The 15898-nt window shown below is 43.1% G+C and overlaps 1 protein-coding gene across 2 annotated transcripts; it reads left to right on the top strand.

The window, feature by feature from the left end:
- Nucleotides 1-220: 220 nt before the first annotated feature.
- EXOSC10 (exosome component 10) lies at nucleotides 221-14193 on the top strand. 2 transcript variants are annotated; one of them, XM_075190191.1, is made up of 25 exons: nucleotides 221-1339; nucleotides 2111-2247; nucleotides 3211-3334; nucleotides 3547-3651; nucleotides 4249-4414; nucleotides 4731-4839; nucleotides 5221-5296; nucleotides 5978-6088; nucleotides 6168-6311; nucleotides 6479-6669; nucleotides 6755-6911; nucleotides 7294-7442; nucleotides 7556-7606; nucleotides 8367-8478; nucleotides 8807-8857; nucleotides 8935-9007; nucleotides 9731-9840; nucleotides 10522-10617; nucleotides 10701-10775; nucleotides 10889-10982; nucleotides 11093-11166; nucleotides 11757-11928; nucleotides 12456-12517; nucleotides 13192-13268; nucleotides 14071-14193. In XM_075190191.1, exons 1-25 carry the CDS (start codon nucleotides 1244-1246, stop codon nucleotides 14099-14101), a joined length of 2643 nt encoding a protein of 880 aa, XP_075046292.1. In that variant the 5' UTR covers nucleotides 221-1243; the 3' UTR covers nucleotides 14102-14193. The 2 variants fall into 2 exon arrangements, with proteins under 2 accessions (XP_075046292.1, XP_075046293.1); XM_075190192.1 differs by having other exon boundaries at nucleotides 223-1339; nucleotides 9734-9840.
- Nucleotides 14194-15898: the final 1705 nt, after the last annotated feature.

Genomic DNA, 15898 nt, shown 5'->3' with positions numbered 1-15898 from the left:
CACACACACACACACACACGTGCTAATATACACACACTCTTTAACATGACCACACACACACACACACACACACACACACACGTGCTAATATACACACACACACACACACACACACGTGCTAATATACACACACACACACACACACGTGCTAATATACACACACTCTTTAACATGACCTTGATCACATCTTGCATACAGAACAGATCATTTTGTATAAAAGCTGTATGATCATTGATTTACACCTGATATATTTGAGCACTGCCAGCACCTGGGCACAGCTGCCACTCCCATAATTTGGAAATGAACAACCTGACCTGAAGCTGGACCTGAGCCCTACATACTTTTAGGTACGAAACAAGATTAAACTGTTCTAGGCCTCCTTTATATTTGATCATGTTACTTTGGAATCTGCAGGGCTGTGACTAATAGGAAAATAAGTGTCTGTTAAATATTTTGTAGGGGGTTAAATAGGAAACCACTGAGAACAAATGGGATACAGCCTTACAGGCTCCAGGGATTCACAGATGTTAAAATTTAACATTCAGGGTACGCAAAGCAGAAAGCTATAAATCCCACCGATGCTGTAGAAGACGTGCAGATCTGTTCATACTGTCTATAGGTAACAGACACACATAGCGAGGATGATCAGAAACAATAGGGGCGGAAGGGGAGAGATGGGAATCTTCAATCCTGCACATTGCTTGCTGCAGGAACTGTCTCCTTTCTGTATAGTTGGCAATAGTCTTAAGTGAACACAAGATATACTTCCCCTAAATATTGCAATATGATCAAATAAACTATATATCACCTGGTGCATTAGGCCATGTGCAGCAAAACATCTTGTTATAAAAGCCCAGGTCTATAGCTCTTTTAATGGTGATACTGGCACATAAATAATCGGATAGGATAGACTCATGCACCTCTAGACATCTCTCAGAAACCAATGGGGGGAAAAAAAATATTCTTCACTGTGAAGAAAGGACATATGCTGCTCAGTCTCTGGCAGGATGCTGGGAATTGTAGTTCATTATTTTCCCAAGTTGCCTTTGTAGGACCATAGATGCCAGAACCTGGTACAATGTCTGCAGGTTCAGCCTCACAACCTAGTTATATAACTAGGGAAGTGTTTTCCACACTCTGCCACCACCAAGATGGCGGACATGGCTGCCCAGCGTGTGACGTAACGCCCAAGCGTCCCTAGACGTCTAGGCGTTGATGACGTAGGCGTTGTTTGGTTGGCAAGATGGCGGCGCCCGCAGGAGGCGAGACGAGCGAGATGCAGAAACCCGGGGCCACCGAGCCCATCCCCGGCTTCCCCGACACCGACACGTTTGTCAAGGTTGGTTATTATGAGGCAGTGGCCGTGCTGGGGCCCTAGCACTGAGTGCACGGGCGGCTGTGGCCCCCCTCATTGTAAATGTATGATTATTATACAGTGATAGCACTTTCCTCTCTGCAGCTGTTGTGGAGCCATATGTCCCAACACACACATCATGCTGAGACTTATAGTTCCACCGCAGCTGGAGGGCCACAGGTTGCCCAAGCCTGGCCTATGACGGTTTAAACTCCCGACCACATGTGTCTGCCCAGCATCACGTGATTAGATTGTTATTTTGCATGATTTAAATACTGCAGTGCATCAAATATTAAGTCTTAAAGCTGAGGTGATTTTATTATGGCACTTGGCTGCTATGTATTGTAATAACTCTTTTTATTACGGTCTACCCCTGAATAGTGATATAGTTTATGACCTGCAGAGGGTGTGTACTCTCCTCTTGCGGTTACCTAGTTTTGGTATGTACACCCCTGACTGCAATATCCCAGCATTGCTCTGTGTCAATCAACCATTACTGTAGTCTGACACTGCAAATTCCACAATGTTCCCTACTGATAGTGCAGTAAATAATGTTTTATTTTCCTGGTCGTCCTGTATGAAGGGGTATTGTGTAATCATAAGAGGGCATCATGCCGTCATTTGTTTTCCACCTTTGTCTGTCATTGATACACTATTAAAGAATGATGAATGAGTGTTATTATAGTTTATATATCTTGTATGTGTATAAAGTGGCTGAATAACTTTGGAAAGCTTTTCCTGATTTGCCTCCATCAGCATGCCCTCGGAACCGTCGTCGCCACCACAAAGGCATCCACCGGGCTTCCGCAGTATGGGGATGAATATGATTTCTACCGCAGTTTTCCTGGCTTCCGTGCCTTCTGCCAAACCCAGGGAGACCGACTGCTTCAATGGTATGTCTGTGGTAGATAGAAACCACAAGTGTCCTCTCGCTAGTTCTGTTGTAGATGGGTAATCTGCTTGCCCTGCCAATGATGGTCTTTTAGCTGAGCAGCAGCCTTGGTAACCTGCCAGTGTTGCACTTCTATAATATAGACAATATAATACAGCTTAGGGAGGTACTGTAAACAAAATTCTCTTTATTTTTTCCCTATAGCTCCATGAAATAGTCTCCCAGTAAATTTAGCATGGACTCGTACAGTGAAACAATTGTGTTGTACAAGACAAATGTCACTATTATAATGACTTGTACTACCCTAAGAAAAACAAGTTTGATGTATGAATTTAATGTAGAAGTGTGTTCAACAGATATCTTGCACCACTACTCGGATTGACTGCTTGTTTTATGGATTTATCTTTCACTTGAAGCTCTACATTATAAATCTCACTGATGTCTGTTTGATTTTATCTCTTCTGTAGTCTCAATGTCACTTACTTTCTGCTTGGATACCTAGTCCGATAGATCTCTGTTCAGTCTCTCTTGTCTATTCCAGCACTCCACTTGTATGCCATTGCTATTCTCCCTTCAGGTCATTAATCCTCTTTATTATGCAGTTTCTAGCTGTCTCTATGCTCTCTTGCAATTTGCCCACAGATCGGAACCCAGTTGCTAATTATACTCAGGCAGTAACTCTGTATCAACTATCATGCACATACACCTCCTGGTCGTTTTTCTCTCTTCCTGTTTTCATCAGCTGATCCCTGTCTTCTGTTGCTTCACTGACAGCTCAGGATCTCATACACAATGATACTACTTCTGCTTTTGTTGATATCAGTTCCCGAGCTACGGATTACATGGATATCTGTGTCCCTTTTGAAGTGCAACAGGCGGCCAGATTCTTCGGACTTTGTGAACCTGTTGACTCTTCTCTGCCGTTTAAATATGATGCATTTAGATCTCTCTCTTCTCTCCATAGTATGAGCCAGATTATGCAGTATCATGGTTGTCGCAGTCATATCAAAGACCGAAGCAAAGTCACCGCACTGGAAGATAAATTTGATTTGCTGATAGACGCCAATGATGCTGTCCTCGAAAGAGTGGTAATTTTCTGTCTAATATTTCTTCTATAGTTTTATGCTAGTGTGATGCAGGGGTGCACCCCTTAACTGCCACACCTGTATGTGTTCTATTGCTGTTCACACTAGTTTTTACTTTCAAAGTGTGTTATCATTATATATCAAGTACATGATGTTATGGGTATAAAGAAGCAACATACCGGCATCAGGAATTAAAGGTGTGTATGTCATTTCAGGGTATTTTACTTGATGAAGCTTCTGGAGTAAACCGAAATCGGCAACCAGTTCTCCCTTCTGGGCTCCAGGCTCCCAAGACTCTTGTCTCCAGCTGGAATCGCAAGGTGAGATATTTTATGCGGAGATCCAAAAAGACACAGAGATGTCTTCCCTAGCCCAATAAATTCCGAAGTATCTGGCAACCTTGACTTGCCACTTGTGGAGTAGACCAATACTGAGCCTTTTAAAAATAGATACCGACGTCTTGGCTCTAGCGGTGGATCACATATGGGACATCTAACAATCATCAGGATGCCAGGCCGGGCTCCCCCTCCTATTTCCCCTTGCCCCTTACTAACCTCTTCTCATTTTTCTTTTTCCCTTTCTGCCCTCTCACCTGCTCTGCTCCTCCCTTTTTCCTTCTCTTCCTAAATTTCCTCACCTCTACCTCCCTCCCCCCCGACCCCTTCTCATGTTTCCAAGTTTCTCCATTCCTAATTCTGTAGCTTGACGAAATAACAAGGTTCTTAATAATTGTTTATACCAACTGTTTGCTTTGTAATCTAACCAATATGCTGTTAAAACTTGAAAAATCTTCAAATAAAATGTTACTTTTAAAAAAAAAAAAAAAAGTATGGTCTTCACTATATAAAAGATGAGGATTGTTTGGTTAGAAATAGACCGCTACAACATTGTAGTTCTTCCTGCGCTTTGTCCTTTAGGGCAGCGACTCCAGCAAGAAAGGCAAATCGGAGACGTTCCGCCTGCTCCACGCGAAGAACATCCCAAGACCGCAACTGAAGTTCAAAGAGAAGATTGATAACTCAAACACTCCTTTTGTTCCAAAACTCTTCATCAAACCTAATGCTCAGAAACCATTACCTGATGGTGAGTCGGGCTGTTGCTGGTGGCAGCGGCATGTACAGTTGTGTCATTGGAATATTTTAGATGAACATAGGTGGTACCGCGATGGGGTCTGGTGTAGAACCTTATTTGGAAATTAACCGCCGAATTTCAGTTATTGTAACTAAGATTTGTATAATCCAGTCGTTATCTTGATGGAGGAAACTGATGAAGTTAATGCTGCAGGACGTTTCTAGAAATGTGTTTCTGAATCGGGATTAGATATTTCCACCGCTGCTGATTCTTGGTCGATGCTTCTTTTGTAATGGGAGATCCTATCGGTAACGATACAATGTCTCAGTTCTCAGGAATAAGCGGGAAAGACAGCAACGCCCCGAAGACCTCGACGTTCCGCCGGCGCTGGCAGATTTCATCCATCAGCAGAGAATGAAACGGAGCGAGGACGACATGTAAGTTACGGGACGGATGAGCTGAAGCAAAGTATTAGCCGTATAGGAAAACTGGCGCACAGGGAACAGTCCGGTAATCTATAGCAACCAATCGGATGTTTGCTTTCATTGTCTAAACTGTACAAGTTGCTCTGCTTGTTGGCTATTGGTTACAACACTTTTTTTACATAGCTACTTGCGCACCAGTTTTCATAAGTAGCCCACAGTGTTGAACATGACACAGGTAGGTTATTAAAGTTAGAGTCTAATTCTTATATAACCAGAAAACTTTGATATGGCATTTTTAGAGCACAATCCCCATTTATATCTTTGGTGATTTAACTCATCTGTACATCTTAATATGGTGTTGCTGCATGCGCTAACTCTACTGTGCGGTTCTAGGTTCTCCCACCCTTATCAACATGAATTAGATCACTTTGTTCCGCTTGAGTCTTCCATGGAACAGCCAGAGATCCAGGTGAGTGTGGTCTGTTAATGATGGGAAGGGGACATCTCGGTGCTCCGTGGGGTAATCCACCCCTACTCTGTCATAAAAATAGTCATTTCAATGACCGTACAAAGGCACAAGCCCGATGTATCGTTATACTTCTCCTTATACATAAGTTTGTGTTCTGTCCTCATCACAAAAGGGCCCCTAGACGTAAACTACAAGTTAACCTGATGTGAAGTCATTTGGGGGGGGGTGAAATCTGTTCCTGGCGATGTGCCGATATCCGGCTGTGCGCCTCTTTGGGGTGCAAGGTAGAGTGGAGCTTCTAGCCAGAATGTCGGTCCCATGTGTTTCCGTGGTCGTTCCGGAGACTCATGGCGCTGAATTGAATCTCCCCCATAGTTTAACATTTACAAATATCTGTAAAGTTTCTATTCTGTGCGAGAACTAAAGTCGAGATAAACCCGTGATCATTTATCTCAATTTATCTCGACTTCTGTTCCAGAAACTTTCACTTATATTTGTTGATCTTGCCAGTAGCTCTTTAAACCAACGTTAGGTCTAATGGTCCTTTTACTTGATGATGTCACATGTGTCTGATTAGTAAGGATTACATTGTCAGTTATGATAAAGGAGTTTACAGGGGATTGTAATACCACAATGTAAATGCCACTTATGTATTAATAACCGAATGTTCTGTGTTAACAGCCGTTTTTACCCCTGGGTGAGGTCACCTGTCATTTCGTTACCACCTTGGATGACCTGGTGGAGTTGAATGAGAAATTACTGCGGTGCTCGGAGTTTGCTGTGGATCTGGAGGTCAGACCAAGTTGTACATCGTTCGGTGTCCTCCTCTGATAATCTGACTGGTATTTAATACAGCTCTTCCCTTTCACAGCACCATTCCTACCGAAGCTTCCTGGGCCTCACCTGCCTCATGCAGATCTCCACTCGCACCGACGATTACATCATTGACACCCTGGACCTGCGCAGCGACCTCTATATACTCAATGAGAGTTTCACAGATCCGAATATTGTCAAGGTCAGAAAGTGAAATGTTTGTAAACCCTCCTGTACACGTGACTGATGTTTGGCTGCTATTCATGCAGTTTTATTGGAACCTTACCTAAAGTTGTATGAAATGTTGTCAGTCTCTTGTGGCGTCTGCTGTGTGACCTACATTATAATCCCCGCTGGCATCACTCCTAGGTGCTGCATGGAGCGGATTCCGACATTGAGTGGCTTCAGAAGGACTTTGGCTTGTACATAGTGAACTTGTTTGACACTCACCAAGCGGCTCGTCTGCTCAGCCTAGGGAGGAACTCTCTGGACCACCTACTCCGCCTGTACTGCAATGTAGAATCGGACAAGAAATACCAGCTGGCCGACTGGCGAATTCGGTGAGTTCAACCATCCATATGTGTTCTGTGATTGAACAAAAATAAGGAGACCATGTTAATATAATGAGCTGTGTCCAATTGACAGCCCGTTGCCAGAAGAAATGATCAATTATGCCCAAGCTGATACTCACTACCTACTTCATATCTATGACAAGATGAGGACAGCGCTTCTAGATGCAGCCAATGGTCAGAAGAACCTTGTCCAGCTTGTCTGGCAAAGGAGCAAAGAGATATGTCTCAAGGTGAGTCCTCAAAAGGTTTCGAAGGCATTATGCTTGTGGGGGCTTGTAATGTATAGACAAGGGAGAGACCCTGGACATAAGATGGGATTGGTGTAAATAAACTGCCCCAGAACTCAAGTAATGATTGGGTATTTGGAGATTACATGGAGGATCGAAGGTAAACTAGGCTAGATGATATTATGGGGATGATGGATTGCTCGGAGAGAAGTCTTTCAAGACTGTGAATTCTAAACACGAGTTTCACGGTCAACAAGAATCATGAGCAGTTTGCAGTAATGTTTGAGATGTCTTCAGCTGATCGTCCAGTTAATATACTACTCGTGGCCCTGGGACGACCACGTTTCAGGAATATGCAGTAAAACTTTGTATTCATCTTTCATAGAAATTTGTGAAACCGATCTACACAGAGGAGTTGTACTTGGAGATCTACCAGAAGCAGAAGAAACATCTCAACACGCAGCAATTGTCCGCCTTCCGGCTTCTCTTTGCCTGGCGAGACAAGATGGCGCGGCAGGAGGACGAGAGTACAGGGTGAGGACATGCACATTATTAATATCTATACATTTGACTTCTGTAAATCGACCCGACCTGTTAATGTTTGGCTAAGTTTTGGGGTTTCGTCACTATATCCTTTACTATTTCAGGTATGTCTTACCCAACCACATGTTGTTTAAGATCTCTGAGGAACTTCCCAGGTAAGTGTTAACCGTATTTATATGTGAAAATGTGATGTTGCATGTCTGTCAGTGCAGAATGGTATTCATTAAAGGGATCGTTTATAATCGCTGCGTGTTCTTGCACAATAATTACATACGTGATTTGTAAGCATGGCTACAAGATTGTTGTACAGAGGTCATTTTGCTTCCTTTGGTCAAATTCTGAAGACCTCAATGGAATAGTGCCACCAAGTGGCCAATGATAGATACATGACTGCAAAACTTTACTATTTGAGTACTTTTCAATGAAGTATCAAACAAGGCGGTTCACATAGAGTAAAATGTCTCTTAACAGCAGGCATTGGACATTAAAGAGTTAGCAAGATTGACTCCAGCCCTGTAGGATCTATGGCTTTAGGTTTATTGTGCAAAGAACAATCTACGTATCACATGGTAGACTTAAGAAGGTTTCTTTTCTGTTTTTGTTAAACCATTCTACTTTATCGTATCACTATATTTAGTCAATTTGGTGATTGTAACCTTGTTTTGCTCAGTGTGGGATTAATGATTCTGATACCCTGTGAGCAGATTGATCACCGGTCACAGATAACCATTGTGATATAATACTACTGCTTATAGAACCAGTTCCAGGGCTTAGACAGTGATTTGTTGCAGGTTAAATGGCTTCTTTCCCCCTTCCAAACAAGCTTTGTACTTTATCTTTTTCTCAGGGTTTCAGTAATGACTATTACCAAAATCTTGACACCGTCTTCATTTGTAATGGTCTCTTCTATTTTAGGGAACCACAGGGAATAATTGCTTGTTGTAACCCAGTTCCTCCTCTTGTGAGACAACAGATTAATGAATTATCACTTCTCGTCCAGCAAGCACGAGAGACCCCGTTGCTGAAGGTATGGTGGTTGGCTACTTATGCGTGTAGCCATGGAGTATAAGCCTGTTGTATTAGCTTTGTTTCCCCCAACAATGTCTGTGTGTAAGAAGATCTGTATCGCACAGTTCCCAGGCTCACCAGGGACAGTCTGGTGGGGTAGCAGGAACTTAGATCTACCTCTTCTTCTACTGGGCCTCAGTGCCCAGGAGATAGATCTACGATGGGTGGGCATTAGTTCCTTAGGGTCCTCTTCATAGTCTGTTCACAGAGAGCCGAACTGAATGATTGCGCTCATGTTCATATCTGTTTCTGTCTAACAAGTTCCTCCAATGTTCTCTTCCCCTTAGTCGGAGAAAGAGAAGTCTGCAAAGAAGAAAGGTCCCCTGCCGATGCCCCAGGTATGACTTCCTGCTCTGTGATATTCTGTTACCCGGCCACCAGCCGTAACTAACCAGCTGTCTTCTGTCGCTCTCAGAGAATGGAAAGTCTGCTGTTCGGTCCTCATGACGTCTACTCTCCTGCCGGACACAATCCCTTCACGGGGGCAGGTAATGCATTCTTCTTACTGTGGCTTTTGTGAGTGATATTTTGTAGATTCCTCGTGTAATAGGGGCTGATATTGGCACTTTTCTGTGCTGTCTACGGCTGGATTGAAGATAAGTCAAGATTCATTGCTGTAGGACTTGACCGACCGGGCAGTTCATATCTTCTAGGCACAGGAATGCAATTATCACAAATGGCATGTGATTGGGTGGCTGCTACTGTGTCCAATCAGGTCCCACATTCAGTACACGCCTTCTCTCCATAGCATTGTGAATTCCTATGGCTCGTCCAGTCCACTAGCCTTGAAAGCTCACCACCAATAGCGGGGTCCTGTGCCAAGTTTTATGTGTTAGTGAATGTTCTAGGGAGCAACCACAATTGCTTGTACATTAAATAACAAAGTGGGGTATTTTAAAAGTACATGTGTACATACGTCTTTATTGGGGGGGGAATGTAAATAAACCCAAAATATTTTTTTTTATATTACTACTTTTGTTTTATTATACATGAATGATCTACTTCCTCTGACTTGTCGTACGCTGTGTAATGCAGAAATTATTGTCCAACGACCCTGTAATCTTTTCAGAGATTATGTGACGTTGTTTTACCGCGGCTCTGATCTGAGTGCATATTGCCCTTGTACTGTTGAAGCTGGTTGTGATGTTTTAGAATGACACAATTGTTTATCGTGGAAGAGAGTGGAGACTGTAACCTAATAAATGTTCCAGCAGGTGTTGAGATGGCAGCAGGCACCCTGTTCAATGACGAGGAACCGGCTCCTCCCACACCGCGCAGTCCAATCGCAGTGCTCGCCAGAGCCACCATCACCATATTCAGTGTAAGTATCACTTCAACAACAAGATAGGGCCGCGGGAGCCGACGTTAAACAATCATTTTTGCTAAAGTTGGCCATCCATGAATATTTGAGTCATTTTACTTTCTCATACCACCCCATGCTACCTTCAGTTTACAGCCAAGCTAACGTCCGGGGGGGGGGGGGTCTTGAATCTTTTAGATACGTACACCCACTTTTTGGATCTTTGCAAAGTCCGAGAAACTCCCCTCTGTACAAGTAGCAAAAGCTGTCTTAAAGAGCTCTAAACCTATATTTGTGTTTAGTATTTGTATAATGTAAGATTTAACGGATCAATGTATCAGAATAATCTTATAATCCTTGACCAAGTTTCTGTGATGGTTCCTAGTAAGGAGGAGATATACAGTCATTTCTCTACTCTTCCCGTAATACATTTATCTGTACCAGAGCTCCCCTGTCAGTCTTATTGAGCTGTGTGATAATCCTCTCCTAGTTAAATCGTTCTTACTATATTAAAATCCTTAGTGATGTGATGAGTTCCTAGTAATTTGATGGACTGCATTCCCAGGCATGAATCTGATATTTTACTCCGTTTTGTGTTTTTTAGTACAAAATACAAAAACTTAGAGGTGCAGGGACTAAAGAATTTTCTAAAATTTGACGGGAACAGAGAACACGTACATGTAACTTTTATTATACTCTTAGGATCCCAGAGATGAAGGGGATGAGATAGACATCGTCTCTGTGTCTCAGCAGAAGGCAAGAAATATATTGGAGTCCTTTGACAACCCGTTCCGCATGGTAGGGCTTCTAGACATGATCCATTAAAATGCTGTTTCTCCGTGTTAGACACACATTTCAGATTAACTCTTCCCCTTACTCAGTTCCTGCCATCCAGTGTTCGGGGTGCCCACGCTTCTCAGGCAGCAAAGTCAGACCCCAATACAAAAATGTTTGAGGTGAGTATCCATATATTCATTATCCGGCACTTAGCGTTAATGAGCAGATCCCCCGTCTTCTGGTCCCAGAACTAACCCCCCCCCCCCCCTCTTCCCCCTTTTCTTCCTTCTAGATCAGTAACCGCTGGAAACTTGTCAGCATAGCCCAGCAAGAACGAGAAGCAAAGGCCAAGGAAGAGGCGAGGAAGAAGAAGCTGGCAGAGAAAGGTGACCTCCGTGGGGAAGGGAGGGCAGGAGAACAGTGGTTTGTTGATTGGCAGGGAACGTTATATATGACAGGCACGCAGCTTCCTTCATCTCTGTCTGTTATGTTACAGCCGCCCGGGAACAAGCAAAGCAGAACTTCAAAATCAATTCTGCAAGTTTCTCATCTGTGCGGGAACAAGCTATGGTGAGTGAGGCTTTACTGTGGTTTATGAGATGGACGTTTCATAATAACGTATGCATCATGTAATATGTACAGCAAACTTATAGCCGACGTGTGACCATCCAAGTGGTTCAGCTGATATCTGACACACATTGATGGCTAGAGGGTTGCAGCAGGTCGTTTGGGGGACACTATTCTGTCCACTCTAACTTCAGTTTGAACTGTTTTTGGTTGGGAGAAGAAACGTTGGCGTTACTGGTTGGGATGAGTCCTCCTGGGTTTCCTTGCCATGGTTCTGCTAGTTTTGGGTAATGGGGATGCTAGGCAAAAATTAAATTTTGGCTAAAAATACCCTTTATCCTCCAGCACTTCAAGTGGCAATTCCATTTATACACATCCTGAATAATATCCCATCCCATCGAGCGAGTAGATCCTGGGAACGAGCCATAGGGAACATGCTCGGCAGAATGTTTTCATTATTATTTCCCGTCTCTGGCGGCCTAAACTTGCCACATGACCTCTCCAGGTTGCGTGTGGGCGTCCTTATCGCTAGAAGTGTGCATATGGCGTAAACATCATGGTAACGGATAATAAATACTCTGATTGCCCGACAGGAGGAGGCCAGCAGGAAGAGAGAACGTGTGACTAGTGAGCCAGGGGCCGAGACCACCAAATCGGACAAAAAACGTATCAAAAAGAAAGAAGGAGCGAAGGAAGCGGCCGCTGCTGCTTCTGCCCCGTTCACACCTCGCGACTACAGCAAGTCGGACTTCAAGATGTTTGCAGGTGCGTATGGGGCGGTGACCGGCTTTGTGTCACCTATGGGGCTAATTTAGTAAATGGCATAAGATCACACGCAGAAGCTTTCCTCTGAATTATCATTGCAAACCACAACGATTGAGTCTCTTGTCCACTTTATCTGTGTTACTACTGTGCGCTAAATTGCACCTGTGGCCAACGGTAAAGGCCTCTGTTTTGTTCACTGAACCAATAAGTCCTAATAATTCTCAGTCTGCGTAGATGACATTTTGCTATTTCAATACCAAGCAGTGCAGTCACTGCTAGAACTAGCCCTCAACATTGTCCATATTGCAGATTATTCTTATTTACAACTGGACCCCACCTGCTTATAATCTGATATTAATAGATATGTGTCATCACATTTGGATTTTGAATCTCTCGTTGAATGTTTCTAGTGTTTATTGTCTAATTGGGGAATCCCGCTGCGTTAGGAAGCGGATCAGGGACTGGTATTATTGTGCTCCCATGATTTTTGACTGCAATAAATGTATTTAATCTTGTGTTTTATATAGGCGCAAGTAACGTGAAAAGTCAGTCTGAGTTCGACCCCAATAAGCAAACTCAACAAGATAAGGTAAGTGCTGTTGTATCCGGGTCCTGTAGGGGTTGGATATAAGTGAGGGGTCGCCCATTGCTTCACACTCCCTAGAGGTGAAACATAACCCAACGGAAAAGGACTTTATGGTCTGTACAAAAAAAATAGAGAACAGAGTAAAGGATTTTTAAGATGCCCTGTTTATTGATTAGTATGCTTCTCAGACTCTTATCATGCAAATCAACCCAGTTAATATCCTAATCACGGCTCTGCCCTCCTGCTCCATATTGGTGGTCTACATCATCGGTAAAGAAACTGGGACAAGTGGGTGAGCAGTAGAGTTCTTGGTATGCAGTTAAGATACTGAGGTCAATTTTTGTCTTAAGTACCTTTTTGTAAGCATGTATGAGATGGTCGCTGTCCTCCTACAAATCATGATCTTCTTTTCAAAATCCTTCTAGAGGGCAGACAAGTATGGCTGACCCTAAAAGGATTTTCTATGCTACAGGTTTTGAATAGTCTATATGTAACTAAAGAGGACCTGTTGGCTCTCTTACCTGCATAAGTAATCGTGATGAGATTTGTACCTACCTCGACTTTTCTTTTAATCCTTAATGTTTGATGTACACTTTAATTGGTAATGACAATTTTGCAGTATTTCTGAATATGTATAAATTGTCCACATTGATCTCCGTCCTGTTTTCTTTATACAGAAAAATCCCTCGTCAAAGAAACAGCGCCAGGCAATGGGGAGCAAGAGCATGTCCTTCATGCCGGGGAAATCAGATCGGTAAGTCGCCGCTAGTGTAGAAACCAATTGTTATCCACTATTACACTGACTCAAAATATTATTGCAATAGCAGTGTTGTAGTAGTAACACATTATAGCCAAATGACGCCTATCGGTTATTAATTTCATAGACCTTTATAGGATACGAACACATGAGAAGGGACAAATTCAGGAGATGAGTGATGTGAGGAGGGGAATGAAGGTAGCAGGAAGCCACAGACTGAGAGTTATATAGTGGAAGGAGCAGGGTCCTCCAGCAGAACAGAGTACTGATGTGAGACTCCTGTCACACTGTTGCAGAAAGATTGTGATGCTTAACTCACCTCCTATATGAAACAAAGGTCACAAACTGATTTGTTTCTGTATCTGCCAATGTAGTAATAAAATTACTTTGATTTCCCTCACTAATTGTCATCACCAAGATGGCAAAACGCTGGACTGTCCTGGGATATATTCATATTATTTTCAAATTATGCTAAATCGGAGGTAAGCAACTTGTGGCTATCTAGCTGCGGTGGAACTACAGGTACCAGCAAGCCATCTAGCTTGTTCCACAACAGCTGGAGATTTAAATTCACTTTGTAATCGTATTAAACGTTCTCTCTCCTAAATGGAAAAACCTTATTTTTATTAATCCAGAAATGTTCCATAACCTTTATCTTGTTTTCAAAATAGATGATCCTTTCCATTGAACTTTTGATTAGATCTAGTGCCAGACGTTAGTGTTTCCTAATTTAGATGAGGATTATTGTTATAGAGAGTAAACCTGCATATGTAGATTATTTTCTATATTTCACCTTCAGGGGCTTCCAACACAGTTGGCCGAAGAGATGATGACTGCACCCCATCTACAGAACGTCATCTGGGACCCCGCAACTCTCGCTTCAACTTGTTTGTTTTTATGATTAAACTTTTTAACTACTAAAGTCTTAGTGACTGATCTCTGTGCGTATTTATACAGGTCTGTTCAGTTACTTAATATCCTTGCTGTATACAGCTATGGGATCTATTGTTGGGAATACTTACATATTGGGGTTTTCCGAATAAGGTTTTTTTCCTCTAATCTGGAGCAATGTGCCCTAGATTATTGTATTTTAAAAACTACCTTTTTATTATCGTTTACAGGGCACCACAAAGCTCCACAGTGCCATACATGTCGGTAGTACAAACAAGGTTACATAGCCACATAAGCAAACAAAAGCTCACATAAACATTTTTTTTTTTTTTCTACCTGTTGGTGGACACTATGACATTGGGGTATAGTAGTTGGGTCAAGAGTAAAAGCACTTTAAAACTCAAACTATCTTAGTGCATAGCTCATCCTGTTATGTCCCTACCATCTGGAGCCATCCTCAGTTTTGTATAACAGCCCAGAAGAGACCTAACGAGGTGTAACAAAAAACAACATAAAGGTAAACGCCAACGACAAACCAGCCAAGCCAGGGAGCGCACTGTGTGCCAACGGAGTCGGAGAAATGGATTTTACGGTGAATTAATCATCCTTGTTCCTCTTTCCTGCCATTGGGAGACACTGAGATAATGGGGACATAACAAAAATGCCCCTAAGGGAGGGATTGCTCTGAATTGAAGTGCGTAAAACCTTGCGTCCAAAGCTAGCATCCTGAGGTGCAAAGCCCTCCAACTTGTAGAACTTGGAATCAGGTGTGGATGGACCATGTAGCAGCGCGTCCCAACTGTTCGGGCAAAGCATTGTGATGTGCCGCCCACATAGCCCCAACAACCCTGGACGAATGCGTGTTCAAGCCCACCTGGCACTGGTCTAGGCGCCTGAACATAAGCCAAACAAAGGGTGGCCGTAATCCAGCAAGCAACAGGTTGCTTAGAGGCCGGCCAACCACGCTTGTGGCCATCATACAGAACAAAAAGCTTTACAAACCATATGGTCCACATAGCACCTGAGGGCCTGGACCACATCCAGAAGGTGTAAGGACGCATTATTATTATTATCGTTTATTTGTAAGGCGCCACAAGGTTTCCGCAGCGCCATACATGGTACAAACAGTAGACTATACAGGGTAAGACAGTACAGAACAATAAACACAAAGTACCAGTACTTCAGCAACTCCAGGCAGGCAGATACAGTAGAGACGGAGCGGAAGAACAGGTATGGAGACAGGAGGGAAGATGGGCCCTGCTCATACGAGACGCATCTGAACACTGAGACCTAAGACAAAACGCTGCAACTACAATCTTTTGGTTCGAGCGAAAACAGAAGGTCGCCTTCTGCACAAAAGAGGGTGTAGTGTGAAGCACTGCCTTATTAGAAAGGAGGGTGACAGCAAAGGGCCCCCAACTCAGACACCCGAGGATCAGAAGAAATAGCAATTTTAAAAAAAAAAACCTTCCAAGTAACGTAACAGCGATCAGGGTTCAAAGGGTTGCTTAGTAAGAACCCAAAGCACCAAATTAAGATCCCAAGGCTCTATTGGATGAACAAAGTGGGCTGAACATGTAGAACCCTTTGTTGAAAAGTCTGCAGATCCTACATGATTTAACTTGCGCTGAAAGAACATTGAGAGTGCCGCAGTTTCCAGAGAAGAGAGACGGAGACTTTTTTTAAAACAGTCCTGCAGTAAAGACTGAAGCTAGATGTAAGCTTTCCACACCCAA

This window comes from Mixophyes fleayi, chromosome 11 (genome assembly GCF_038048845.1).
Source record: "Mixophyes fleayi isolate aMixFle1 chromosome 11, aMixFle1.hap1, whole genome shotgun sequence".
NCBI lineage: Eukaryota > Metazoa > Chordata > Amphibia > Anura > Limnodynastidae > Mixophyes > Mixophyes fleayi.
The sequence above is the reverse complement of the archived record's forward strand: the minus strand, read 5'-3'. Positions and strand labels throughout refer to the sequence as shown.

Coding starts and splice junctions, on each gene's coding strand:
- EXOSC10 (XM_075190191.1), top strand. CDS start 1,244: ATGGCGGCGCCCGCAGGAGGCGAGACGAGCGAGATGCAGAAACCCGGG. Junction 6,670..6,754: donor CTGGCCGACTGGCGAATTCG/GTGAGTTCAACC, acceptor TCCAATTGACAG/CCCGTTGCCAGAAGAAATGA. Junction 12,518..13,191: donor AGCAAACTCAACAAGATAAG/GTAAGTGCTGTT, acceptor TTCTTTATACAG/AAAAATCCCTCGTCAAAGAA.